At 41.4% G+C, this 26284-nt stretch overlaps 1 protein-coding gene across 1 annotated transcript; it reads left to right on the forward strand.

The window, feature by feature from the left end:
* The first annotated feature begins 5789 nt into the window (after nt 1–5789).
* On the forward strand, nt 5790–25057 carry LOC124872274 (sulfate anion transporter 1-like). The gene is made up of 8 exons (XM_047372057.1): nt 5790–5925; nt 13428–13905; nt 14181–14387; nt 18313–18559; nt 18648–18879; nt 19217–19400; nt 22071–22358; nt 22617–25057. Exons 2-8 carry the CDS (start codon nt 13498–13500, stop codon nt 23178–23180), a joined length of 2130 nt encoding a protein of 709 aa, XP_047228013.1. The 5' UTR covers nt 5790–5925; nt 13428–13497; the 3' UTR covers nt 23181–25057.
* Nucleotides 25058–26284: the final 1227 nt, after the last annotated feature.

Consider the following 26284-nt stretch of genomic DNA (forward strand, 5'->3'; position numbering starts at 1 on the left):
GCAGGTTAGTGGCTTTTCTGATCCCTGCAAAATCTGGAGAGACTACAAGTCACTAATCCCTCTTTCTGCCTCAATTATTTCTGGAAGCTGTGAGGAGTGTTACCTGTGTGACGTTTACCTGTGGCTGAATAAACCTTTTAAACTTTCAGTATTGTGTCTGGCTGAATCTTGGGTCCGCCTTTTTCTGATTCATAGCAGCATTAGTGTATTCAAACACAAAAACTAGTAAAAATAGTAAAGACCAAACTAAATGCCACATTCTGCGACAACTGTTTTTAACAAAATGCCACATCTCCCCTGAACAATTATCACAAGGCATATTTTTTTTACTTAAAATTTCTATGTCACCTTAAGTTGTTCAATGACCAGAAATTTTGAATTAGTCATTCATTTATCCCTTTTTCCTAGAGTTTAAATATATTTTCACAGTCTAAGAGAAAACAGAATATGGGTAAGGAAGACCTGTGTTGCTATTTGTGTCCAGAAATGGCTACAAGAAAATTAACAGAGTGGCATCTGAGGTCACCAAATTTTCAGTCCAACCTTTACACACTATCTACAAGCCAATCAGAATCAGTCTTTTCTATTCTACCAGCAAACATAAATGTTTGGAGTGTGCTAAATACTTGATGAACTTTGATCGAAGGATTAAGATTCTCATTTAAAATTTGAATAACATGTTAAAGTGGTGAGCAGAGTTGTTATTCTCTTCCATTTAAGTTACTGTGTGACCTCCTGGTCTCAAGCTACATCAACAACCATCAGGCATCTAAGGATAATATATTACAGAGTAATTAAAATCTTGGACAGAAATCTATTAGATTTCATCATTGCCATGTTCTTAAAAAAATCAAGAGGCTGAACGTTTATAATATATTTCTAATTTTTGAATGTTTGCAAGGTCAGGCTGCTCAGGTGCTCAGTGAACTTGTGCTTCCTCTCGGTTATGTAGGTTTGGTAGCTAGTAGTGCATCCAGCAAGAATTGTATGGTATCTTTTCATAAAAGCACTTTTGTGCAAGCCATTATTATGTACAATTCTTTACCTGAGGACTTGAAACTGGTTCCAAACTGGCACAATTTCAGATTAAGACTGAAGCAGTTTCTATAAGACCAGTCCTCCAGTCATGATTAACAGCCAGCCCATGATGGTTCAACAGCGGTCCTTTTGTTTCATTGTGGTTTTAAAGATAATATAAGATTTATGTTATGCATGATATAATTGTTTTTTGTCCTGCTATGCTGTTTACTGTGTTTTAAACTGTTTTGTTGTTGAAGGCCCATCTGGGGACGTGCATTCCAAATTAGTAAAGGCCATAAACATTATAGTGTTCAGTATTTGATAATACTTAACACTTGTCCCCTTGTAAATAAACAACAAAGAAAGAAAGCATTTGGCATCAAATATTCCAGGTAGGTTTGGTATAAAAAATAATAAATGTGTGTAAAAGCACCTCACAGCCATGTATGTCGGTGGATCTGTGATGCCGCAATGTGGGAATACCAGGACATTTTAAATCAAATTCTGGTGTAATCTGCCAGAAAACTGATCACTGCTCTTTATTAGGTATTTCTGCAGGGGAATGATCTGAAACAAATGACCAAATGAACACAGAAATAGTTCACCAGAAACAAAATCAACCTTCTTCCAAAGAACGTATTGAAAGACTGTGGGGTGAGCTAAAGATTAGAGGGCATGATAGAGGACCCAGACTACCTGGAAAGATTATGCAAAGATTAAATGTTATATATAAAACCAAGTACTTTAATCTTGGGAAGAAGGGGTTTATATAAAGTATGCATTAACAGCAGAATAGTTAATAATTGTGTTTCACATCATTGTATCTTTTGTAGATACCTTTTTAGTTTGCGACTACAACAAGAAATGTATTTATCTTATGGCTCATCATTTCCTTCCTCCTCATTTTAAGTCTCAACAGCAAATAATTAATTCACTGACCTTTTCAAGTGCCCTGGACATGTCCAGTAACAAAATCCAAAGACTTTAGCTCCTCTGTTTTTATGTGACTAAACTTGCCACGAGATGGTAATGACATTACATGAAATGCCTTTTTTAAAGGCTATGAAACTACAACAGGTGGCATGACAGTGTAACAAGCAAAAACATAACATTTCAGATGGGTTTCATATCCAGAACTCGTTCTGATTTCTTTCAGTTCAGTCTGTTAATAGTCAGCTCTGTATAAACAGCCCCTTGGCGAACACTTCTGCACTTATCTTCTAGCGGGTTTTTAAGCAGATGCAGTAAAATAACATCAAGACAGCTTCAGATTTAATCAGCAGTTTAATACGGTTGTTTCAGGAATAGTCATTCAGGTAATTTTTGAGTCAAAGATTTTATAAACTACTGACATAGTTGAAACCAGATCTTTATTTACATTAAATTAGAAGACTGAACATTTTTTACTTGTTCTCTGAAATTAAATGAGACAAATATTTTTCTGTTTAGGTCTGTTTGGATCAAAAAAATTATTTCTATTTGCAAGATGTAATAATGATGAGAGAGAGCTGACACACACCTTTGTGATTCAGCCCACAAAGTTTCTGTGGGACTGAGATCAGGGCTTTGTGATGTCCACTCTGAATTATTGACTTTGGAGGTGGGCTTAGAGTGACAGTCTATTTGGAAGACCCATTTGTGCCAAGCTGTTATTTCCTGGCTGTCTTGAGCCGTTACTTATTTTTACTTCATGTTCTTTCCTTGTGATGCCATCTGCTCTGTGAAATGCACCAGTCCTTCCTGCGGCAGCACATCCTCACAACATAATTCCACCTTCACCATACTTGTTTTCAGGCTTCCAACTTTTGTCTTTTTTCTCCCAGATGTCACAACTATCTTTTTGTTCAAACAATTATAGTTTCATCAGACTGCTGGACAGGTCTCCATTAAGTCTGGTCCTTGTGTGCGTTTTTAAAATGTAATCGGCTTTTTGTATGTTGTTTTGGGTTTATGACTACTTCCTTGCTGAGTGACCTTTCAGCCCATGTTGATGCAGGACTTGACAATGACATTTGCTGACCAGCTTCTGTCATCTACTGCACAGGGTTGTTTGTGTTTGTTCTAGGGTTGAACATTTACATGGGGATTATACGTGAATATAATCATATAACAGATGAATGTGGCACTTTCAGGCATCTGGAATTTGTACCCAAGGATAACCCTGACATGTGCAGGGTCACGGTTTTCCTCCTTGAAACCTTGGCTGATGGTTCGTGGCTCGCTCGTGGCTCATCGTCTTTCGCTTTATCCGGGACCGGGTCGCGGGGGCAGCAGACTCAGCAGAGACGCCCAGACGTCCCTCTCCCCAGACACCTCCTCCAGCTCCTCCGGGGGGAGCCCAAGGCGTTCCCAGGCCAGCCGAGAGACATCGTCCCTCCAGGGTGTCCTGGGCCGTCCCCTGGGCCTCCTCCTGGTGACTCAAGAACCCCTCATGACAACTACGAAATCGAGGCACGTGATGTATCCCGGTACAGCGGAGCCGGGGTCCCATCCTGGAGCCAGGCCTGGGGTCGGGACTCGTTGGAGAGCACCTGGTGGCTGGGTTGCTCCTCGCGGGACCCAGCCGGGCCAAGCCCGAACGAGAGACGCGAGACCATCCCCCAGTGGGCCACCACCTGCAAGGGGAACCGTGAGGGACCTGTGCAAAGAGGATTGGGCAGCGGACGAAGGTGGAGACCTCGGCGGCCCGATCCCCGGATGCTTAGGCTGGCTCTAGGGACGTGGAAAGTCACCTTGCTGGGGGGGAAGGAGCCTGAGCTTATGCGGGAGGTCGAGAGATATCGACTAGAAATAGTCGGGCTCAACTCCATGCACAGCGTGGGCTCTGGAACCCATCTCCTCGAGAGGGGCTGGACTCTCTTCTACTCTGGAGTGGCCCACGGGGAGAGGCGGCGGGCTGGGGTGGGTTTGCTTGTCGCCCCCCAGCTCAGCCGTCTAGTGTTGGGGTTTATCCCAGTGGATGAGAGTGTCGCATCCCTGCGTCTTTGGGTTGGGGAGAGGTCTCTGACTCATTTCAGCCTACGTGCCGAGTGGTAGTGCGGAGTACCTGGCCTTCTTGGCGTCCCTGTCGGGGGTGCTAGATAGTGCCCTCCCGGGGACTCCATTATTCTGCTGGGGGACTTCAACACCCACGTTGGAAATGACAGTGGCACCTGGAGAGGCGTGATCGGGAGGAATGGCCTCCCTGATCTGAATCCGAGTCTGAATCTGAATCCGAATCTGTTTTGTTATTGGACTTCTGTGCTAGTCACAGATTGTCAATAATGAACACCATGTTGGGTGTCCATCAGTGCACTTGGCACCAGGACACCCTAGGCAGGAGATCAATGATTAACTTTGTTGTCGTATCATCAGACCTTCGGCCGCATGTTTTGGACACTCGGGTGAAGAGAGGGGCTGAGCTGTCCACTGATCACCACCTGGTGGTGAGTTGGATCCGCTGGGGGAGGGGAAAGCCGGACAAACTTGGCAGGCCCAAGCGCATAGTCAGGGTCCGCTGGGAACATCCGGCCAGGGATGTATTTAACTCTCACCTCCGGGAGAGCTTTGACCATATTCTGAGGGATGTTGGAGACATAGAGTCCGAGTGGACCATGTTCTCCACATCTATTGTCGATGCTGCTGCCCGTAGCTGCGGCCGTAAGGTCTGCGGTGCCTGTTGCGGCGGCAATCCCAGAACCCGGTGGTGGACACTGGCAGTAAGGGATGCTGTCAAGCTGAAGAAGGAGTCCTATCGGCTGTGGTTGGCTTGTGGGACTCCTGAGGCGGCTGACGGGCACCGTTAGGCCAAGCGTGCTGCGGCCCGGGCTGTGGCAGAGGCAAAAACACGGGCCTGGGAGGAGTTTGGTGAGGCCATGGAGAAGGACTACCGGTTGGCCTCGAAGCGATTCTGACAAACTGTCTGGCGCCTCAGGAGGGGGAAGCAGTGCCCGTAGCTGCTTACATACATGTCTTTTTGTACAGTGAAAGCAAATATCTGGTTTCAACAGGAAAAACATTTCAAATTTATTCTGAAATTTTACATTTGCTTCCTGTGAGTTTAATGATATATTCAATGTCTCCTAAGTTATTCTCTGATGTTGTCGGATTGCAGGCCAATCAAAATAGTCTGAACTTTGCAATTTTTACCGACAAGAGGCATTATCAGTAATTGCTAATAAGAGAAACATTATTGCTGAACACAAAAAAATTTATAAAATAAAACATTATTTAAAGTTATTATTAACAATCAAAAGTCAAGTGAAAGAAATTTTCCTGAAATCTCCTTCTGCCTAATCAGAAACACAAATTACACATCTTAATAACTGGAATAAACCATTATATCTTTATTTGTGATATACAAACATAAATTTTTTCACATTTGCTTTATTTGGTTAAAATACAAACATAACATAACCATTTACATAAATTAAAGCACCTCCTCTCCGTCAAGTTTGTTTTATCGTCTGTTTGCCATGTAATCCACTCTGTCCACAGGATATATTTAAACAGTACGACATGTTGACACAAAGACCTACTCAACCTTCTTTTCTTCTTTTCTGCAATCACTATTGCCGACCCAATCATCGAACAGGAATTATAAACACAGCCATCCAGTAAAAAAGTGACTAGATTTAACCTCTCCAAAGCCAAACATATAAAACAAAGGGTCACACCCACTCCCGGGATCAAGCCAATAGGAAGCAGGGTGAGAGTGAGCAAAGGGCTTGTTCTTATCTTAATATAAATTTTGCAAACGATCATGCCCTCATCCACTGAGCCTGAATGCTCAGATGACAAAGCAGCAGCAGAAGTCACACAGAAACCAAAACAGAGAAAGAGGTTTTAAAAAGAGCTCCTAACTCTGATTTCATACAACTATTAAGAAAGCAAAACATCTGGTTGTCCATGAAGCAGTGACTGGAAGTGAGTACACCATTATTAATTAAACTTTTCTGGACACAAATTAGTTGTGTTTTTATGTCTGCTTAGTGTTTTTATTAAAGCCTTTCAAACGAGTAAGATTAAATATGTTGTATTAAAGAGTTTAAATGATTATTTTAATTATTAAAATATTAATGCAGTAATTATTTTTGTTTTTTTCACTTGATGCTCTTAGCTTTATTGTCTGAAAAAGACAAGGCTTCAAGGCAAAACTTGTTTTCAAGGTTTTTGATGAGTATTTCATTTTAGACTTAGGTAAGCATTATTTTACAGAAAGGAATTCAAAAGGGAGGAAGTATTAGTTTCACTGCCCCACTGCTACTGATGCAATATTCAGCATTTTTACCTTCATCTTGGCATTGCCAATTTTAAATAATGGCGATAAATTGTATCCTTGAAGTTGTAGGCTAATAGAATAAAGCACTAAAATGCTCTGTTCCTCGACTCATGCCTTTAACAAAGGCAATTTAACTGCATCTTTATTAGTCTTAAACAGTGCTAACATCTAACACTGTTTTCAAAGTCAACATCAAGACCATGATACAGACAACAGCTACTAAACTGAAGCCAAATGTTTCTGTTGCTGAGATGAAGACAGGCTACACATGGCTTAATGTTTTCATAATTAGCCATGTGTTGTGACAAAATGTTTTAATTTTAACTCTGCACACACTTGATTAAATATATGTTTCTATCCCTTAATAAAAAGACAGGATCTGTCCTTTGATTTATTTTCTGAGCAGCAGCAGGGTGCAGTGATTAGAAACGGCGGGCAGAAGCACCTTAAATCAGCCGCTTTAACTGTTGTTCTAAGCTGGTACTTCAGTAAATTTGTTTGGTCTCCAAAGACCCTCGGTGTGATTCCGGCAGTGATCAACGGTTAATAAAGACTAGTTTGAAGCAGTCAGTGAGAGCGAACCACCTCACAAAAGTAATGTAGTTCTTTGAAAAGGGTCTTTTTTGCCATATAAAAACGTCAGGTGAGATTTGTAGAACCCGTGTGGACTAGAGGCTAATCTTTGCATCAGCTTCTTTAAATTGAGCATTTCAATGCAATATGAGCACTCCATCAACTCAAGGGTAAAACTTTCCTAAAGACAGTGATTTTAACAAAAAAAGAGAGGATACAAATTCAATTCCAAATTAAAGTATTCCGTAAAATGAGTTTTATTTTTGTTTGAACTCAAAGTAACCAAAGAAATCAGTCGTCTTCATTTTACGTCATATCAGTTCCTGAGAGTCGGCGTTGCCTCAGGAAGTCTTAATCACAGCACATATCAGTGTTGTGATGGTTCAGGCAGATTACATGTCAATTATAGGGCTTTATGGTTTCTGACACATGGTCTCTGCTCTTACTTAAGAAAAAGTAACCTTCTTAGAAAAGCCTTTAACAAATCACAAGTTTTATTCAAAGGGGTCCTGCATGTGCTGATCACTTGATCAATGCATCTTTTGACAAGGAACATCATCTTAGGGTTGTAAACACCAAGAAAGCTGTCTTCATTAAATAACCCTCAAAACGTAAGATTTCTGTGACAAGCTTCAATTAAAAAAATTTTTTTCTTGCAGTGGTTTAGCTAACAGCCTTCAGACAGTTATTCTTTTACCAAGCCAGTGCTATATGTAGCAGTTTTGTAAACGCAGCCCATCAGCTCCAGAATTTATTTGGTTTCTTTTACTTCGCTAAACCTTTTTTCACAGCAGCTATACTGCAGCCTTATTTGCTAGCACACAGGGTTTTTTTCACCAAGCCAGTTCTATTGCCAAACAGGTACAAGTGGTGTCTTAGCACTAGTTATTTCTGTTTGCACTGCCACAAGCAGCAAATCTTGCACCAAAGAACGTTTTGCTGAGCTAGAACTAAAAGCTCCTAGGTCAGGTTAAAGAAGACCACGGACCAATTAAATGTACCGAGTGTCTTTAAAAATATATCTGGATAAGCATTGCTTTTAGTTTATTAAATCTAGGGCTAACCTATAACAACAACACAAAAAATAAATAAATCACTAGTATGAAGTGATTGGTGGTCCGGACCTACCATTGAGCCTGCATCCAAAAGGCTACCTTTTGGATGCAGGTGTGTAACTCCTGTTTGCAGAAGTGTTTATAAACAGTTTATTCTTTCTTACCAGCTGTTCTTATAAATTCTGACTGAAATGTTGTGTATAACTCCTGTTTGTAGTAGTGTTCATAAGCACCACTTATAAAAGGCAGCTTTACAACCAGATTGGTTTTAAAATTAATGCTGATTTAAAGTGTCTGTAACTCCCTTCAGCAGCAGGGTTTATATACAGTTTGATTGCTATTATCAGCTGTTGTCCAAATATATATACAAATCCTGATTGAAAAGGCTAATCTAAGTCTTGTTTGCAGCAGCATTTATCCTGTTTTCCATTGTGAAGATTGTACACAAATATCAACAGTTTTTCTTTTCAAACTGTGTTTATAGTCTGATGACATTGCAATATCCCTACATTATCAAACATTTTTTGTAAAAGGCATAACGCGGTTGCTGAAAAGTGTCTTTCTTGAAAAAACACTTCCCAACTTTTTCTTTTCCCAGAACATTCAGGTGTCAGCTTTTGCACCATCCTTGGTCGAGCATTGGACCTGATTTGGTGAAAAAAGCATTCATGCGAACAGCTGTGCAGTACATATATTTTCAAATAAGTACAGTGTCATGACAATCATAAAAATAACTACCACTATTTATGTTTAGGTGAATATAAACCGAACTACAATCTTATTAAATGAGTTTCTCTTCACAATGTTAGACTCTGTAGTCTGGGAACCTCATGTGTTGAAAAGAAAACATTGTCTGTCATGATATGACATCCTTGGACTTGGTTTATTTTTTGTGTTAACTTTTGTTTAGTTCTATGTTTCCCTTTGTTGTTAATCAGTTCCACCTGTCCCCTCTGCCTCCCTGCCAGCTTGTCACACCTGTTCTTAATTCCTGTGATTACTTGCCTTTGTTTTCTCCCTGTATATTAGTTGATCTGTGTTCTTTGTTCCCTGCTGGTTCCTCTGTTTATTCACTCACTGTTCTGCCATGTTTCATTTCCCTGATCAGTTCTTTGTGTTTTGCTAATTAAAGATGGAGATTCCTTATGCTCTTGTCTGCGTTTTGGTCCGATCTAAACTCAGAACTTGACATTGTCATTTTATTTCTGTGCCATAATTACAAAAAAAGTCTTGGATACTGAATTTCGGAACAAAGTTTCCATGTAGTTTATCTGAGAGTTGGCAGGAAATTCCAACAAGTCACACTTAACAATAGCAGCAGATGAAAATTTAGAGGAATACCATAACAATGTTAATACTTTTTATACTTTTTATCAGAGTCATTGATGCACTTTTTCTGTTGGGGTGTACAGCCAGACAGTTCTAACTGCTTTTAAGTTTCTACTCCAATCCACTTTCAGTTTTGACTTGTTGGCCAGTATTTGTGGGCTGTTGTACTGCCTTTATATAGATTTTCTTTTAGCTTTCTCATTGCTTTTGTACGCTTGCCTTTAACTCAACCTGGACCAAGTTATGCAAACACAGAATGAGAAAAGATTATTACCAAGCAGCGGCACATTTGTGCCTTAGATAGAACAGCCACTTGTATTACCTTTAAAACATAGTTAACTGCCTATAGTTGTGCTTCCACCACTATGACATAACCAAAATACCTCAACATGACATATGAGTACTGTGCATTCCCAGTACTTTCATATTTCTCTTTACTAAGTGGATTTAGCTCAGTAAGGTGGGGAGGTTCATCTGCATATCAGTGATGCTATCCTATGTTCTCACAATGCTATAATAAGACAATAAGACTATACCGTTAATGTGTAATCCAGAATCTTCAACTTGGAGGGATGAGAAGTTTACAACATGATTTGCCATAAAGGATTTAAAGAAATGAAGTAGGACTGTTACCTGCTGTCACTCCAAAATGTGAGGGTGATGTAAAACATTGTATGCTGTTTGTTTTATTTGTTTAGATCACCAGGATATGTATTTAAAGTAATCGGTATATTTTTGGGTAGACGGTTATGTTCAGCTTCATTGAGCATAATTTTTCATTGGAGTTCCATATAGTCACAGGTAGGATCGATAGACTCGCCACTTAATTATGTACAATTTGCTAGTACTACTTTTTGCCAATATGTTCAAGTCAATTCAATTCAGTTTATTTATATAGCGCCAATTCACAACACATGTCGTCTCAAGGCACTTCACAAAAGTCAGGTACATACATTCCAATTAATTCTAACCATTGAACAGTGCAGTCAGATTCAGTTATTTATTCAAAAGTGGATAAAAAGTTTTTCTACCTAAGGAAACCCAGCAGATTGCATCAAGGCAGAGACTTGTAGCAGTCACTCCTGGACGAGCATGTAGCGACAGTGGACAGTCACTGGCGTTGACTTTGAAGCAATTCCTCAAACTGAGCATGCATGTAGCGACAGTGGCGAGGAAAATCTCCCTTTTAACAGGAAGAAACCTCCAGCAGAACCAGGCTCAGTGTGAGCGGCCAACTGCCACAACCGACTGGGGGTTTGAGAGAATAGAGCAGAGACACAAAAAAACACAGAAACACTGATCTAGGAGTACTTTCTATGGGAAGGAAAAGTAAATGTTAATGGATGTAGCTCCTTTAGTCGTTTCATCTAGAAAGAAAGGACAGATAAACTCTGAGCCAGTTTTCAAGGATATAGTCTGAAAGAGAGCACATATAATTAGCTACAGTAAAAGCTCAGTCAATTGCTATGTCTAGGAGACAGAAAGGGTTAAAGACTGAAAGACGGGGCCAAGTGGATCATCGGTAGAAGGTGAGCATTAAGTTGTTGCCTAACCCTTGGACGATGCCCACCTCCAGAAAGGTGTCACAGATAGATAGAGAGCCAGGGCAGGTGTAGCTTCTAGGAAGAGAAAAGAGAGAGAGAACATAAGCTTAAAAGCTGAAATAACAGCAAATAATGCAAAATTGGAATGTAGTGTGAGAATGTAGCGAAGAGAGTGAAGTGGTCATTATGTCCTCTAGCAGTCTAACCCTTTAGCAGCATAACTACAGAGATAGCTCAGGATAACCTAAGCCTCTCTAACTATAAGCTTTATCAAAAAGGAACGTTTTAAGCCTAGCCTTAAAAGTAGACAGGGTGTTTGCATCACAGACTAAAACTGGGAGCTGGTTCCACAGGAGAGGAGCCTGATAACTAAAGGATCTGCCTCCCATTCTACTTCTAGAGACTCTAGGAACCACCAGTAAACCTGCAGTCTGAGAACGAAGTGCTCTGTTAGGAACATGTGGAACAATCAGATCTCTTATGTATGATGGAGCTAGACCATTAAGGGCTTTATATGTAAGAAGGAGGATTTTAGATTCTATTCTGGATTTAACAGGGAGCCAATGAAGGGAAGCTAAAATAGGAGAAATATGATCTCTTTTTTTCATTTTCATCAGAACTCTTGCTGCAGCATTTTGAATCAGGTGAAGGCTTTTAACTGCATTTTGTGGACATCCTGATAGTAAAGAATTACAATAGTCCAGCCTTGAAGTAACAAATGTATGGACTAGTTTTTCAGCGTCACTCCTGGATAGGATATTTCTAATTTTGGAAATGTTCCGGAGGTGAAAGAAGGAAATCCTAGAAACATGTTTAATATGGGATTTAAATGACATGTCCTGTTCAACAATAACACCAAGGTTTTTTACTTTATTACCGGAGGTCAATTTAATGCCATCCAGGTTAAGTGATTGACTAAGCAGTTTCTGTTTCAAAGACTCCGGTCCAAAGATGACAACTTCTGTCTTGTCTGAATTTAGAAGCAGAAAATTTAAAGTCATTCAAGTTTCTATGTCTTTAAGACATGCTTGTAGTCTGTCTAACTGGTTGGGCTCATCAGGATTTATGGATAAGTAAAGCTGAGTATCATCAGCGTAACAGGGACAATTTATCCTATGCTGCCTGATCATTTTACCTATTGGAAGCATATATATCTCCAATTTTCTAACATTATGCATATTAAAGTATGCAGCTCTGAATTAAACCAGGGAGCCAGCCTCCTGTGAATAGTTACCTTCTTTTTCAAGGGGGCTGTTTTTTCTACTGCACCACACAATAATGAAGTAAAGCTATGAACAAGATAATTAATTTGTGAAGGGGAAGTAACAAAATTATTGCCCTCCAGTGTGTTTTTCTGTGATAATGAAGAAATTAAAAGTGGAAGAGATTCTTTAAAGGTTGTTACAGCATTGTCTGATAATGATCTACTATAATGAAATTTTCTTTCAAGTGTGGAGTACTTGGTTAAATTAAACTCATAGGTTATTAAAAAATGGTCAGACAGGACAGGGTTATGAGAAAATATTGTTATGTCTTTACACTCAATGCCATATGTCAGCACAAGGTCCAGAGAATGAAGACAAAGGTGGGTAGGTTTGTTAATGTTTTGAGCAAAGCCAATTGAGTCTAAGATAGCATTAAAGGCTATATGTAGGCTATCACTTTCAGTGTCAACATGAATGTTAAAATCCCTCACTATAATAACCTTATCTGTATTTAACACTAAATCAGATAAAAGGTCTGAAAACTGATCTAAAAATTGAGAGTAAGGGCCTGGTGGACGGTACAAAACAACAAACAGAAGTGGTTTTAGTGCTTTACAATTTGGATGAGGAAAACTAAGGATTAAATATTCAAAAGAGTTGTAGCAATTAATTGGTCTGGGACTAAACAATAAATCGTTCCAGATTAAATATGTTCCAAAGAACATATTGCATCTGTTCTTTGGAATAGATGTAATATTGCATCAGAAACACTCTTGAGTGATTTTGGGCCATATTGACATGATACTGTCACTGAATTGCTGCAGATTCCTTGTCTCTACATCCACAATGTGAATCCCCTATTCCACAACATCTCAACATGTTCTGTTGGATTGAGATCTGGTTACTGTTAAGGCCATTGGAGTGTAGTGAACTTATTAGAAGTAGACATGGATACACTGTGGAAATGGTCACCAACAGTACTAAGGTTATTGTCTGACTTTGGAGAGCCTGTGTGAATAGCATCAGTTTATAGGAAATGCACCTGGTGTGCTCTTCTGCATCTGTAGCCCATTTGCCTCAAGGTTTGATGGGTTTTGTATTCAGAGATGATTTCCTTCATAGCTTTGCTGTTACCACAGGTTATTTGAACTGCTACTGCAAGTATGCCAGTTTTCTTCTGATCACTGGATTTTTTGTCCACACCATGCCCACTCCAAATGACTAAATTAATTGAGTTGCTTCCATGTGATTAGCCAAGTTGCCATTTGTGTTAACAAGCAACTAAACTGGTGTACCTACTAAAGTAGTCAGTGTATATATGTTTTGTAGAGTAAAAATACTTCTAAAGACTTGTTACATGCCTTAAAAATAGAGTACACACATATGGTGGTAAGACTCCACAAGTAATCCTGTATTTCTTTGTCCTGTATTTGTGATGTAGGAGTGCAGCTGATAGCTTCTGGATCTTGTCCTTCCACTCCCAGCGCTGCCTCCTCTTCTTCAACAAGACCATGGAGGATGTATCTCCAGACACGGAAACCCCATTGGTCGGGCCAAGCCTCCTGGAACGGCGTGTTCGCCAGCGAAATCCGAAAGTCTCAGTTCTTAAATCAAAGCTGAAAAAGGGCTTGACTTGCTCTGGTCCAAAGGTCCGATCCACTCTTAAAGGGTTCTTCCCCGTGGTGCACTGGCTGCCAAAATACAAGCTGAAAGAGTACATCTGGGGCGATGTGATGTCTGGGTTGATTGTTGGTATCATTTTGGTACCGCAGGCCATCGCGTACAGCCTGTTAGCAGGAGTGCCACCCATTTATGGTCTATACACTTCGTTTTACGGTAACATCATTTACTTTTTCATGGGCACGTCTCGACATGTATCAGTTGGGATCTTCAGCCTCATGAGCCTCATGGTAGGACAGGTAAAAAATCTCTGTTTTGGACAATTTTGTTTGTAAACCTCATTCTCAATTTGCTTCTGTCAATAAGTGTATACCTGATTAAGAAACGAACCAACAAGAATTAAATGATTCATCCAGCAAGTGCAGGATATTCCACATTTGCAGAGTTATTGAGTCAGACCAATATTATGTTATCTTTATTGAAATATTATTGTATGAAAATGTATTGATATTATTGGCCACTTTGGCCCACATTTATCCCTAATGAATATTTGCTGTTAATAATGTCTCTCTAGGTGGTGGTTAGGGAAGTTTTCCTGGCTGGTTTTGACATTAATGAGGACTCTACCCCATCTCCTCATCAAGACTTACATGACACAGTGGATGCAAACCTCACTAATGAACCCGAGTTCACCGTGGAGCTGATGGGAAGGCAGTTAGGGAAGGATTCCTTTGCTATCAGCATCGCTGCTGCTGTTACATTCCTGGCAGGAGTCTATCAGGTAAAGGAATAGAGATTGTTTAAAATATTCTTTACTAAATATATTCAAGTTAAATAACTAACACAGCTTATACACAACCACCTTTTTAAGTATTCTTTATATAAAGACAAAGAACAGTTTATATCTAAATATTAAAGAGTGCAATTACAAATATAATATAAACAAATATTTTCTATGCTAAAATGTGGTGGACTGATCTTTGCCAGAGACATGGTTATTCACACTGTGTTAGTTTCAGGCCAACCCCCTTTTTCAGAACTACTTTGAGGCTGAAGCATGGGCCACTGAGATTCTAACAGTATTAATAAACTTCATCGAAAAAATAACATGATTTAAAACTATCAAATGGTGAACACACACACATTCAAAACTAAAATGTATAACGTGATCTAGCTCTGGAGTGGCCCATGGGGAGAGGCGCACGGGGAGATGCGGCGGTTGGTGTGGGTTTGCTTGTTGCCCCCCAGCTCAGCCGTCTCGTGTTGGGGTTTACCCCAGTGAATGAGAGGGTATCCCTGCGCCTTCGGGTTGGGGAGAGGTCTCTGACTGTCATTTCAGCCTACGGGCCGAGTGGTAGTGCAGAGTACCCGGCCTTCTTGGCGTCCCTGTCGGGGGTGCTGGATAGTGCCCCTCCCGGGGACTCCATTATTCTGCTGGGGGACTTCAACGCCCACGTGGGGAGTGATGGTGACACCTGGAGAGGCGTGATCGGGAGGAATGGCCTCCCCAATCTGGATCCGAGTGGTGTTTTGTTATTGGACTTCTGTGCTAGTCACGGATTGTCCATAACGAACACCATGTTCAGACATAAGGGTGTCCATCAGTGCACTTTGCACCTGGACACCCTAGGCAGGAGGTCGATGATCGACTTTGTTGTCGTATCATCAGACCTTCGGCCGCATGTTTTGGACACTCGGGTGAAGAGAGGGGCTGAGCTGTCCACTGATCACCACCTGGTGGTGAGTTGGATCCGCTGGAGGAGGAGAAAGCCGGACAGACTTGGCAGGTCCAAGCGCATCGTGAGGGTCTGCTGGGAACGCCTGGCGGAGCCCTCGGCCAGGGATATATTCAACTCCCACCTCCGGGAGAACTTCGACCAGATCCCGGGGGATGTTGGAGACATAGAGTCCGAGTGGACCATGTTCTCCGCATCTATTGTCGATGCTGCTGCCCGTAGCTGCGGCCGTAAGGTCTGCGGTGCCTGTTGCGGTGGCAATCCCAGAACCCGGTGGTGGACACTGGCAGTAAGGGATGCTGTCAAGCTGAAGAAGGAGTCCAATCGGCTGTGGTTGGCTTGTGGGACTCCTGAGGCGGCTGACGGGTACCGTGAGGCCAAGCGTGCTGCGGCCCGGGCTGTGGCAGAGGCAAAAACACGGTCCTGGGAGGAGTTCGGTGAGGCCATGGAGAAGGACTACCGGTTGGCCTCGAAGCGATTCTGACAAACTGTCCGGCGCCTCAGGAGGGGTAAGCAGTGCTTCGCCAACACTATTTATAATGGGGGTGGGAGACTGCTGACCTCGACTGAGGACATTATCGGGCGGTGGAAGGAGTACTTCGAGGACCTCCTCAATCTTGCCATCATGCATTCCGTGGTGGAAACAGAGGCTGGGGACTCAGGGTTGGACTCTTTCATCACCCAGGCTGAAGTCACCGAGGTGGTTAAAAAGCTCCGCGGTGGCAAGGCTTCGGGGTTGGATGAGATCCAACTACAGGGTGATCATACTCCTCAGCCTCCCTGGTAAGGCCTACGCCAGGGTATTGGAGATGAGAGTCCGGCCGATAGTCGAACCTCGGCTTCAGGAGGAGCAGTGTGGTTTTCGTCCCGGCCGTGGAACACTGGACCAGCTTTATACCTTCTACAGGGTGCTCGAGGGTTCATGGGAGTTTGCCCAACTGGTTCACATGTGTTTTGTGGACCTGGAGAAGGCATTCGACTGTGTCCCTCGTGATGCCCTGTGGGGGATGCTCCAGGAGTATGGAATCGGGGGCCCTTTATTAGGGGCCATCCGGTCCCTGTACGAGCGGAGCAGGAGTTTGGTCCGCATTGCCGGCACTAAGTGGGACCTGTTCCCGGTGTATGTTGGACTCCGGCAGGGCTGCCCTTTGTCACCGGTCCTGTTCATAACTTTTATGTACAGGATTTCTAGACGCAGCCAAGGGCCGGAGGGGGCCTGGTTTGGGGACCAGTGGATTTCGTCTCTTCTTTTTGCGGATGACGTGGTCCTGCTGGCCCCCTCTAGCCAAGACCTACAGCATGCGCTGTGGCGGATCGCAGCCGAGTGTGAAGCGGCTGGGATGAGGATCAGCTCCTCTAAGTCCGAGGCCATGGTACTCGACCGGAAAAGGGTGGCTTGTCCTCTTCAGGTTGGAGGGGAGTTCCTGCCTCAAGTGGAGGAGTTAAGTATCTCGGGGTCTTGTTCACAAGTAAGGGAAGAATGGAGCGGGAGATCGACAGACGGATCGGAGCAGCTGCCACAGTAATGGGGGCACTGTGCCGGTCCGTTGTGGTGAAGAGAGAGCTGAGCCGAAAAGCAAAGCTCTCAATTTACCGGTCGGTCTACTTTCCTACCCTCACCTATGGCCATGAACTTTGGGTCATGACCGAAAGAACGAGATCCCGGATACAAGCGGCTGAAATGAGCTTCCTCCGTAGGGTGGCCGGGCACTCCCTTAGAGATAGGGTGAGGAGCTCGGCCATCCGGGAGGGGCTCGGAGTAGAGCCGCTGCTCCTCCACATCGAGAGGAGCCAGTTTAGGTGGCTCGGGCATCTATACCGGATGTCTCCTGGACGCCTTCCTCAGGAGGTGTTCCAGGCACGTCCCACCGGGACATTATTAGCCTTTTTTTAACTGGTTGCTGGTAGGTGAGAGGGAGTGCTGCATTACTCTATGCTTCAAACACGCAGAATAAATTCTGGACACACTGATACTTTCTCCGGCAGCTTATTAACCAGTACTGTAGAAATTGTACGACGGAACGTAGATGTATTTTTGAAATACCAGAAGCATTACCATGCCTAAAAGAGGCATTGAGAGTGTCCCATAGGAGCAAATGTTTCATTATATGACTATTGTCTATGTTATCTAAAGCTGCAATACTTTTTATGATTCCCTTGCCAAATAAATAATGGTCTGTGGCACTCAAGTTTTCTGCAGATAAAGGAATAAAATCCAACCCAAATTTGCATTGATCTCAATGTAATGGGGAGTGTATTGTGTTACTTGAAGACTTTTACTATTTGGGTTTGGTCCTGTTGGTTTTCATAGCTACATTTTGGTTTGAACTATGACAAACACTGAAAGTCTATATAAACTACATTGCTTGTTGTTGACATCATCCATTGTGTTAAAATTACATGCCTGGTCCATGCAAATGAGGATGAATGAAAGCTAATGAACAGCTCTTGGACAAAGGAGGGGAGAGTGATATATGTGCAAGAATTTTACTACAACCCCAATTCCAATAATGTTGGTACACTGTATAACATATAAATAAAAACAGAATACAATCATTTGCAATTCCTATTCAACCTATATGTAAATGAGCACACTACAAAGACAAGATACTGTATGTTCAAACTGATAAATATATATATTTTTTTACAAAATAGTCCCTCATTTTCAATTTGATCTTTCTAAAGCAAGCATTAAATTTAAAATGTTCCAAACATTTAAAAAAAGCTGGGACACCACTTTGCGAGCAGCTGCGTGACCAAATAGTCCACGTTTTAAGAACAACGTTTCTCAATGTACAATTACAAGGAATTTAGGGATTTAATCTCCACACACTACATGCTGCTTTAACTTTGTTTTTAAGCTTATATTCTGTAAAAACGGTACTTCTTTCATTTCTAGGCCTTAAGCATTAAAGATTATTCATGATATTTACTTTCTTTGTCTCCTCTCTATCCTGTTTCCCGAAACAGATTTCGATGGCAGTGTTTCGGCTCGGATTCGTCTCCGTCTACCTCTCGGCCCCCATGCTAGATGGGTTTGCCACCGGAGCTTCTTTCACCATCCTGACTGTGCAGGCTAAATACCTGTTGGGTCTAAAGATACCTCGTCATCAGGGCTATGGGACAGTAGTCGTTACTTGGATTAACATCTTCGCCAACATTCACAAGACCAACCTGTGTGACCTCATCACAAGTGCCACATGCATCATAATTTTAGGTTATTCATCTGTACTTGCATCTCTCATTCTTAATTTTCTCTCTGTTTTTTTTTTCAACATGGTATAATACTATATATTTTATCATAGTGGCTGGGAAAGAGATCCAGGAGCGCTACAAGGACCGGTTAAAGATCCCCTTACCTACAGAGCTGGTAGTCGTGGCGGGAGCTACACTTGCCAGCCACTTTGGGGAATTCAATACCCGATACCATTCCAGTGTCTCCGGTCACATTCCCACAGGATTTATCCCACCTCAGGTCCCCGTGTTCAGTATGATGTCACGGGTGGCGCTGGATGCCATTCCTGTGGCTGTCATTAGGTAATGTGTAACCACCCTAACAGCATGTTTGATTACACACAGTTACAGTCTAGTGTCTGTATTATATTCTGGCTGAGAAAGCACATGCACTGCTTAATTTGACTTGAGTGCATTTTTAAATACATAAATCCAGGCATATTTCCAAAATTAGAAATATTGTGTGGCAAACTTGTGTGGTAAACTAAATTTTTACTCCACCATTTTCCTCCAAAGAGATTCAAACTTTCTTTTTTTTACTCCAGAGTGACTTGCTGAATCCTTGTTACCAACAATTGAAAAGTTCTAATCAGATGGCAGAAAATAAACATAAATTTCATGATTATGGTATTTTTTGCAGTTTTGCCTTCACCGTGTCGCTATCTGAGATGTTCGCAAAGAAACACGGATATACCGTTCGTCCCAACCAGGAGATGGTGGCCATTGGACTCTGTAACGGTGTTGCATCCTTCTTTCACTGTCTCACAACGAGTGCTGCGCTGGCAAAAACAATGGTAAAGGATTCAACCGGCTGCCAGACTCAGGTGAGTTTCAGGCCATGAAAAAGTCAAACCCAGTGGGAATCTGTTTTCTCTTTGTGCCAGCTTGACCAAGGCCCAGAGGACAGGCAAATGAAACCACATATTGTATGGTGGGAACGCAATCAAACAGCTTGGATCAATACTGAATATCAAGAAACTCATACAGGTCCTTCTCAAAATATTAGCATATTGTGATAAACTTCATTATTTTCCATAATGTCATGATGAATATTTAACATTCATATATTTTAGATTCATTGCACACTAACTGAAATATTTCAGGTCTTTTATTGTCTTAATACGGATGATTTTGGCATACAGCTCATGACAACCCAAAATTCCTATCTCACAAAATTAGCATATCATTAAAAGGGTCTCTAAACGAGCTATGAACCTAATCATCTGAATCAACGAGTTAACTCTAAACACCTGCAAAAGATTCCTGAGGCCTTTAAAACTCCCATCCTGGTTCATCACTCAAAACCCCAATCATGGGTAAGACTGCCGACCAGACTGCTGTCCAGAAGGCCACTATTGACACCCTCAAGCAAGAGGGTAAGACACAGAAAGAAATTTCTGAACGAATAGGCTGTTCCCAGAGTGCTGTATCAAGGCACCTCAGTGGGAAGTCTGTGGGAAGGAAAAAGTGTGGCAGAAAACACTGCACAACGAGAAAAGGTGACCTGACCCTGAGGAAGATTGTGGAGAAGGGCCGATTCCAGACCTTGGGGGACCTGCGGAAGCAGTGGACTGAGTCTGGAGTAGAAACATCCAGAGCCACTGTGCACAGGCGTGTGCAGGCAATGGGCTACAGGTGCCGCATTCCCCAGGTCAAGCCATTTTTGAACCAGAAACAGCGGCAGAAGCGCCTGACTTGGGCTACAGAGAAGCAGCACTGGACTGTTGCTCAGTGGTCCAAAGTACTTTTTTTGGATGAAAGCAAATTCTGCATGTCATTCGGAAATCAAGGTGCCAGAGTCTGGAGGAAGACTGGGGAGAAGGAAATGCCAAAATGCCAGAAGTCCAGTGTCAAGTACCCACAGTCAGTGATGGTCTGGGGTGCCGTGTCAGCTGCTGGTGTTGGTCCACTGTGTTTTATCAAGGGCAGGGTCAATGCAGCTAGCTATCAGGAGATTTTGGAGCACTTCATGCTTCAATCTGCTGAAAAGCTTTATGGAGATGAAGATTTCATTTTTCAGCACGACCTGGCACCTGCTCACAGTGCCATAACCACTGGTAAATGGTTTACTGACCATGGTATCACTGTGCTCAATTGGCCTGCCAACTCTCCTGACCTGAACCCCATAGAGAATCTGTGGGATATTGTGAAGAGAACGTTGAGAGACTCAAGACCCAACACTCTAGATGAGCTAAAGGCCGCTATCGAAGCATCCTGGGCCTCCATAAGACCTCAGCAGTGCCACAGGCTGATTGCCTCCATGCCACGCCGCATTGAAGCAGTCATTTCTGCCAAAGGATTCCCGACCAAGTATTGAGTGCATAACTGTACATGATTATTTGAAGGTTGACGTTTTTTGTATTAAAAACACTTTTCTTTTATTGGTCGAATGAAATATGCTAATTTTGTGAGATAGGAATTTTGGGTTTTCATGAGCTGTATGCCAAAATCATCCATATTAAGACAATAAAAGACCTGAAATATTTCAGCTAGTGTGCAATGAATCTAAAATATATGAATGTTAAATTTTCATCATGACATTATGGAAAATAATGAACTTTATCACAATATGCTAATATTTTGAGAAGGACCTGTATATGCAATAGAAAGCAGATATTTAAAAAGACAACATTTTGTCTTCGCTGTTTGACTTTTAAGAAGCCTAAATGTTTTGCGTTATTGCTCATTTTGGATGAATAAAATTCTCTTTGGTTCATTTTTTCCTTTCTTAAAATTAGACGTTTGTTCAAATTAGGATCCATTCCTTCCGACTCAATAATACCAGTTCTGTAACCGGGCCATAATTTCTACAATATATTGGTAAAATGGTCAGGTGTGCCAACAAATTTTGTGTTGTACTCTCTTCTTGTTATCTTAGCTGATGATTTTCCTTGTTTTCCATTAGTCTGATTTAAGGTGAGGCAGTGAGAAAAAAAAATTGTGAGTCTTTTTACACAGATTATGTAAATATCTGGCTTCAACTGTATATTTAAAAAATTACTTTCTTAATGTCAAACACAGGTCTGACCGCAGGAAGTCATGATTTCAGATCCCTCTGCCATCTAACCTCGTTCTTATATGTGTATATTGTACATTGTAAATTTGTATATTCTGTAATGCAAAAACAGAACAAAAGAGCAAAGTGTACCGGAGTCAAATTCTTTGTTTGTATGTACGAACTTGGCAATAAAGCTGATTCTGATTCTGATTCTGATTAAGGCGTGCTTGTGTCTTGATGGTTGCATTAATGCATGATGCTTTTATTTTCAATATTAACAAATGAAATTGATGTTCGCGTGTGGTTTTAAATATCAAATATGTCGATACGGTTTCTTTTGGAATTATTAAAAAGACAGCCACATTGCTAAAAAAATTTTTAATACATGTTTTGATGATGTACTAACATGGCGTTGAGATTTTGCAACTGTTTTTTCAGAGCAACAGAAATAGTTCCTTTTAATCTTTTTTGCCTCCCTTATATTTTGTCTTTTCAGGTATCAAGTCTGATCAGCGCCCTGGTAGTCCTTCTTGTCCTCCTCTTCTTCGCTCCATACATCCAAGCACTTCAGAAATGTGTCCTTGCTTGCATCATCATTGTAAGCCTTCGAGGAGCACTGAGGAAGTTCAGGGATGTCCCAGCCAAGTGGCGAGCCAGCCGGACGGATGCCATTGTTTGGTTGGTAGCCATGTCAACCACTGCTCTGATCAGCGTGGAGCTGGGCTTGCTTGTTGGCATGGTTTTTTCAATGAGCTGCATCATCTATGAAACCCAGAATCCAAAGGTTAGTAAGCTGATGGAAATCCTCAACCATTATTCTCATCTCATCCTGGAACTCTTAGATGTTTCTGCTCCAAAGCACCCAAATCAAATGATTGGGTCAGAAGCAGAACTTAATTGCTGGTTGGATCAGCAATGCATCTAAAAGTTACCGGACATTGGCCCTCGAGGACAGAAGTTTAAAAACCCTGTTACTAATCATTAAAGAGGACAAGAATGCCTAAGAATGCCATAACTGCTATGATCTAATATTTGTTTTCAGGTCTCTCTCCTTGGCCGGGTCAGTGACACCAATCTGTATGAGGACATAGAGGAGTACAAGAATCTCACAGCGCCAGGTCGGGTTAAGATTTTCCGTTTCCAGGCTCCTCTGTACTATGCCAATAAGAACGCTTTCCTCAGATCCCTCTACAAAGCTGTCGGAATCGAACCTTTTTTGGAGTTGACTAAAAGGAAAAAGGCAGAGAAGAAGGACAAAAAGCAAGCCAAGACAAATGGGGAGAAAACCAAATTTGATGTCTTTGTAGGGGTTGGCAAAAAAGAACTAGAGTTCCACACAATAGTTTTAGACTGCTCAGCCATCCCTTTCATTGACTCAACAGGCATGGCCACTTTCACAGCACTGGTTAAGGAATATAAAGAGATCAGTGTAAGTGTGCTCCTTGCATGCTGCAACACCTCAGTCATCGATGCTCTCCAGAAGGGAGAGTTCTTTGGGAGTAATAACAAAGACACAAGTAGTCTGTTGTTTTATACAGTTCATGCTGCTGTTCTTCACGCAAACAGAGCAGCAGAAGTAAGTAAAGCGGAGGACTCTGTGGTGTAGATTGACAGGAGGAAACATTTTTTTCTCTTTTCTATGTGTGCTTAAAATGGTGTATTAAGAAGCTCTGAAAGTATACCCTGGAAACCCTGTCCATAAAACAAAAAGGTGCCAAGAGAAGAAATAGCAAAATGAAGAATATGTAGAAGTATTTTTTTAATTTTATACCCTTGAGTAATGATCAACAATGCTTTTTTTGGAGCATTTTGAAGGTCCAAAGAGCTGGTTTTTAAAGCCAGTAAACAAATACCCCAATGATCAATTGTGTTTGAAAAATTCTTTTTAATGTTAAATTTATATTTTTCAATATGAAAATGTTGAAAGTACAAATGAGGGGTCAGTGGCTCAGGTAGTAGAGGTTTGTCCAGTAATCAGTTGGTAGCCGGTTTGAACCCCTGCTCCGTCCATCTTACTTGTTGTGTCCTTTGACAAGACACTTCACCCATCTTGCCTGCTGTTTGTGATTCAATTGTATGGCAGCCTCACTTCTGTAAATCTGCCCCAGTCCAGCTGTAGCTACAATGTAGCCTACCACAGTCAGTCTGTGAATGGGTGGATGACTGATTGTAGTGTAAAGTGCTTTGGAGTCCTCAGAAATGATAAAGCCCTATACAAGTGCAGGCCATTTACCATTAAATCATTTCACCAACAGAGATCAAATCTATCAATGTGGCTTGGTTCACCAGGTTTCGACATTTGCTCTCCTTTAGTTTGCAGATTTTAATCTATTGGCTTCACTAAGGACTGAGCCAGTGGTGGACTATTATGTAGCTTTCTCCCACAGAGTTTCTCTTCCCTTTCTGCACAAGGGAAAGGAGCTAAAAGCCTAACCAAACACACTCATTGCTACCCCAGAGAGTGCCTATGTATTATTTTTAGTTGCTAGGTGTACATGTGTACAAGATTTCCAGCAGGTCGAACTGATTTAGAATTGCGTCAGGAATATTGTCAGAGCATTAAAAGAGGCATTAAAACAGATAAAGCACTCCGACAAGTGTTTTCTGAAGAGTAGCTTTTTTAATTTAACTTCACCATTCATAGGAATGTGTTCAAGTAGACGTGTGTGACTTTTGTTATTGATTGATGAGTTTTCCATAAACACTTGTGTAAATATTAATAGATATTTAGAGTTAACATCCCAAATCCACATAGACTTTACTCCTCACGGTCGGAGTCCAGACTCGTAGATTTAGCCACCACTTCCTGACGTGCCAACTGTCGCTTTGGACTATAAATCATTTGTAAAAGGCTGGTTAAACTCTTCCTGACTAACGGAAAAGGTCAGGAGGAGACGTTTTACATGACAAACAAGGACTCTGCTGGTTTTGAGAGAACCTTGCATTCAGAAGATGAGTCTTTGGAGCACACTTGCAACCTTGTTCTGAACAGGCAGCAGCAGCTGTAAAAACATGGTTTGAGCATTTGGTGCTTTTAAAATGTTTTGAGTTTTTACACAGCAGGTGATATCTCACATGCATTTTGTAAGATATTCTCAAACATTGTTTTTCTTAATCAAAAATGTTGTGACTAGCATAATAAGCTCAAACTGCTGTACTTTGGTTAAACTACTGTTTTTTCATTGTCTTTTATCCTGTTGAGACCAAGACTGATTACTGATTATCTAACAGCAAAATGTGAAAAACCTTTAATATAATGTAATGAAAACATAATCATAAATATAATTTGTTATCATATCGTTATCATTTATATAAATTAATAAATAACCTAACTCTTCCATGCATTCATTTAATTTAAATAATGACTGATTCTATTTTGAGAAGTCTCATGGGTTGTAAGTGTGACTTTTTTTGTATAGCTATTCAGCTTTCAGAAAAATTTTACAATATTTAGTATTTCAATTAAAATGACTCTTAAATGAAGCATGTGTGTGGCTTTGCTTTATTATTAAAGGAGTATTTGATGTGAAGAAAAGAGTCACTATGTTGCAGTTTGAATCAAATATATGGACCAGTACTGTTTCAAGTTGCCAATATGGCACGTTTGCAAGTTTAGAACATAAGTGAAAACATGTTTACAAGTACAGTCTGTTTGGACTATGATGTTCATTATTTGTTTTGGTTTACTCACAGCCCACTTGATATTTTCTCTTTTTCAAGCAATTCTTTGTGAACCTGAGAGATGGTTGAGTGTGAAAATCCCAGTTCCTAAAATACTCACACCAGCCCATTTGGCACCAACAGCCAAATCCACTGTCTTCCCCATTCTGGTGCTCAATTTAACATCAACAAGTCACATGTAAATGCCTAAATAAACTGAGCTGCTGCCTTTTGACTGGCTGAGTCACATTAATTGTGTTAACAAGCAACTGAACAAATAAAAAGAAACTGTGGTCTGATTTAAGACTTTTGCACATTGTTGTATGGCAGATTTGTTTCCATAAAAGAGTCAAATAGAAAAAGCTGGCCAAAAGCCTAAAGTACTTTGCAGTATTCGGTTTTACTATTTCAGTTTCAAGCCCGAACAATGTAGGCAGAAATCTTTCTATATAGAGAAAAAGGTTAAAGTACATCTCAATAAAGGTTTTAGTGTGACATACATAAACAAATTAAACATGATAATAATAATAATTAGGAAGGAACATACCACACTCTCACAATTTTTCCAATAATGCATTTAAAGCAGTCAGCTGTGCACAAGTAACCATTAGGCCCCGAGGTCAACCACAGTTAAGGACGTTGTAAGTCAACATAATCATCATACTTTCGAACATTGAAGTCATGCTCAGCCATCTCGTGTTGGGGTTTACCCCAGTGGATGAGAGGGTTGTATCCCTGCGCCTTCGGGTTGGGGAGAGGTCTCTGACTATCATTTCAGCCTACGGGACGAGTGGTAGTGCAGAGTAACCGGCCTTCTTGGCGTCCCTGTCGGGGGTGCTGGATAGTGCCCCTCCCGGGGACTCCATTAATATGCTGGGGGACTTCAACGCCCACGTGGGGAATGACAGTGACGCCTGGAGAGGTGTGATCGGGAAGAATGGCCTCCCCGATCTGAATCCGAGTGGTGTTTTGTTATTGGACTTCTGTGCTAGTCACGGATTGTCCATAACGAACACCATGTTCAAACATAAGGGTGTCCATCAGTGCACT

This window comes from Girardinichthys multiradiatus, chromosome 8, assembly GCF_021462225.1.
Source record: "Girardinichthys multiradiatus isolate DD_20200921_A chromosome 8, DD_fGirMul_XY1, whole genome shotgun sequence".
In the NCBI taxonomy this organism is placed as follows: Eukaryota; Metazoa; Chordata; class Actinopteri; order Cyprinodontiformes; family Goodeidae; genus Girardinichthys; species Girardinichthys multiradiatus.

What these genes read in the sequence shown, in the direction of transcription:
- LOC124872274 (XM_047372057.1), top strand. Translation starts at nt 13,498, where the DNA reads ATGGAGGATGTATCTCCAGACACGGAAACCCCATTGGTCGGGCCAAGC. An exon ending in TGAGCCTCATGGTAGGACAG is followed by an intron (nt 13,906 to 14,180) that starts GTAAAAAATCTC and finishes ATGTCTCTCTAG; the next exon opens with GTGGTGGTTAGGGAAGTTTT. An exon ending in CACATGCATCATAATTTTAG is followed by an intron (nt 18,560 to 18,647) that starts GTTATTCATCTG and finishes ATTTTATCATAG; the next exon opens with TGGCTGGGAAAGAGATCCAG.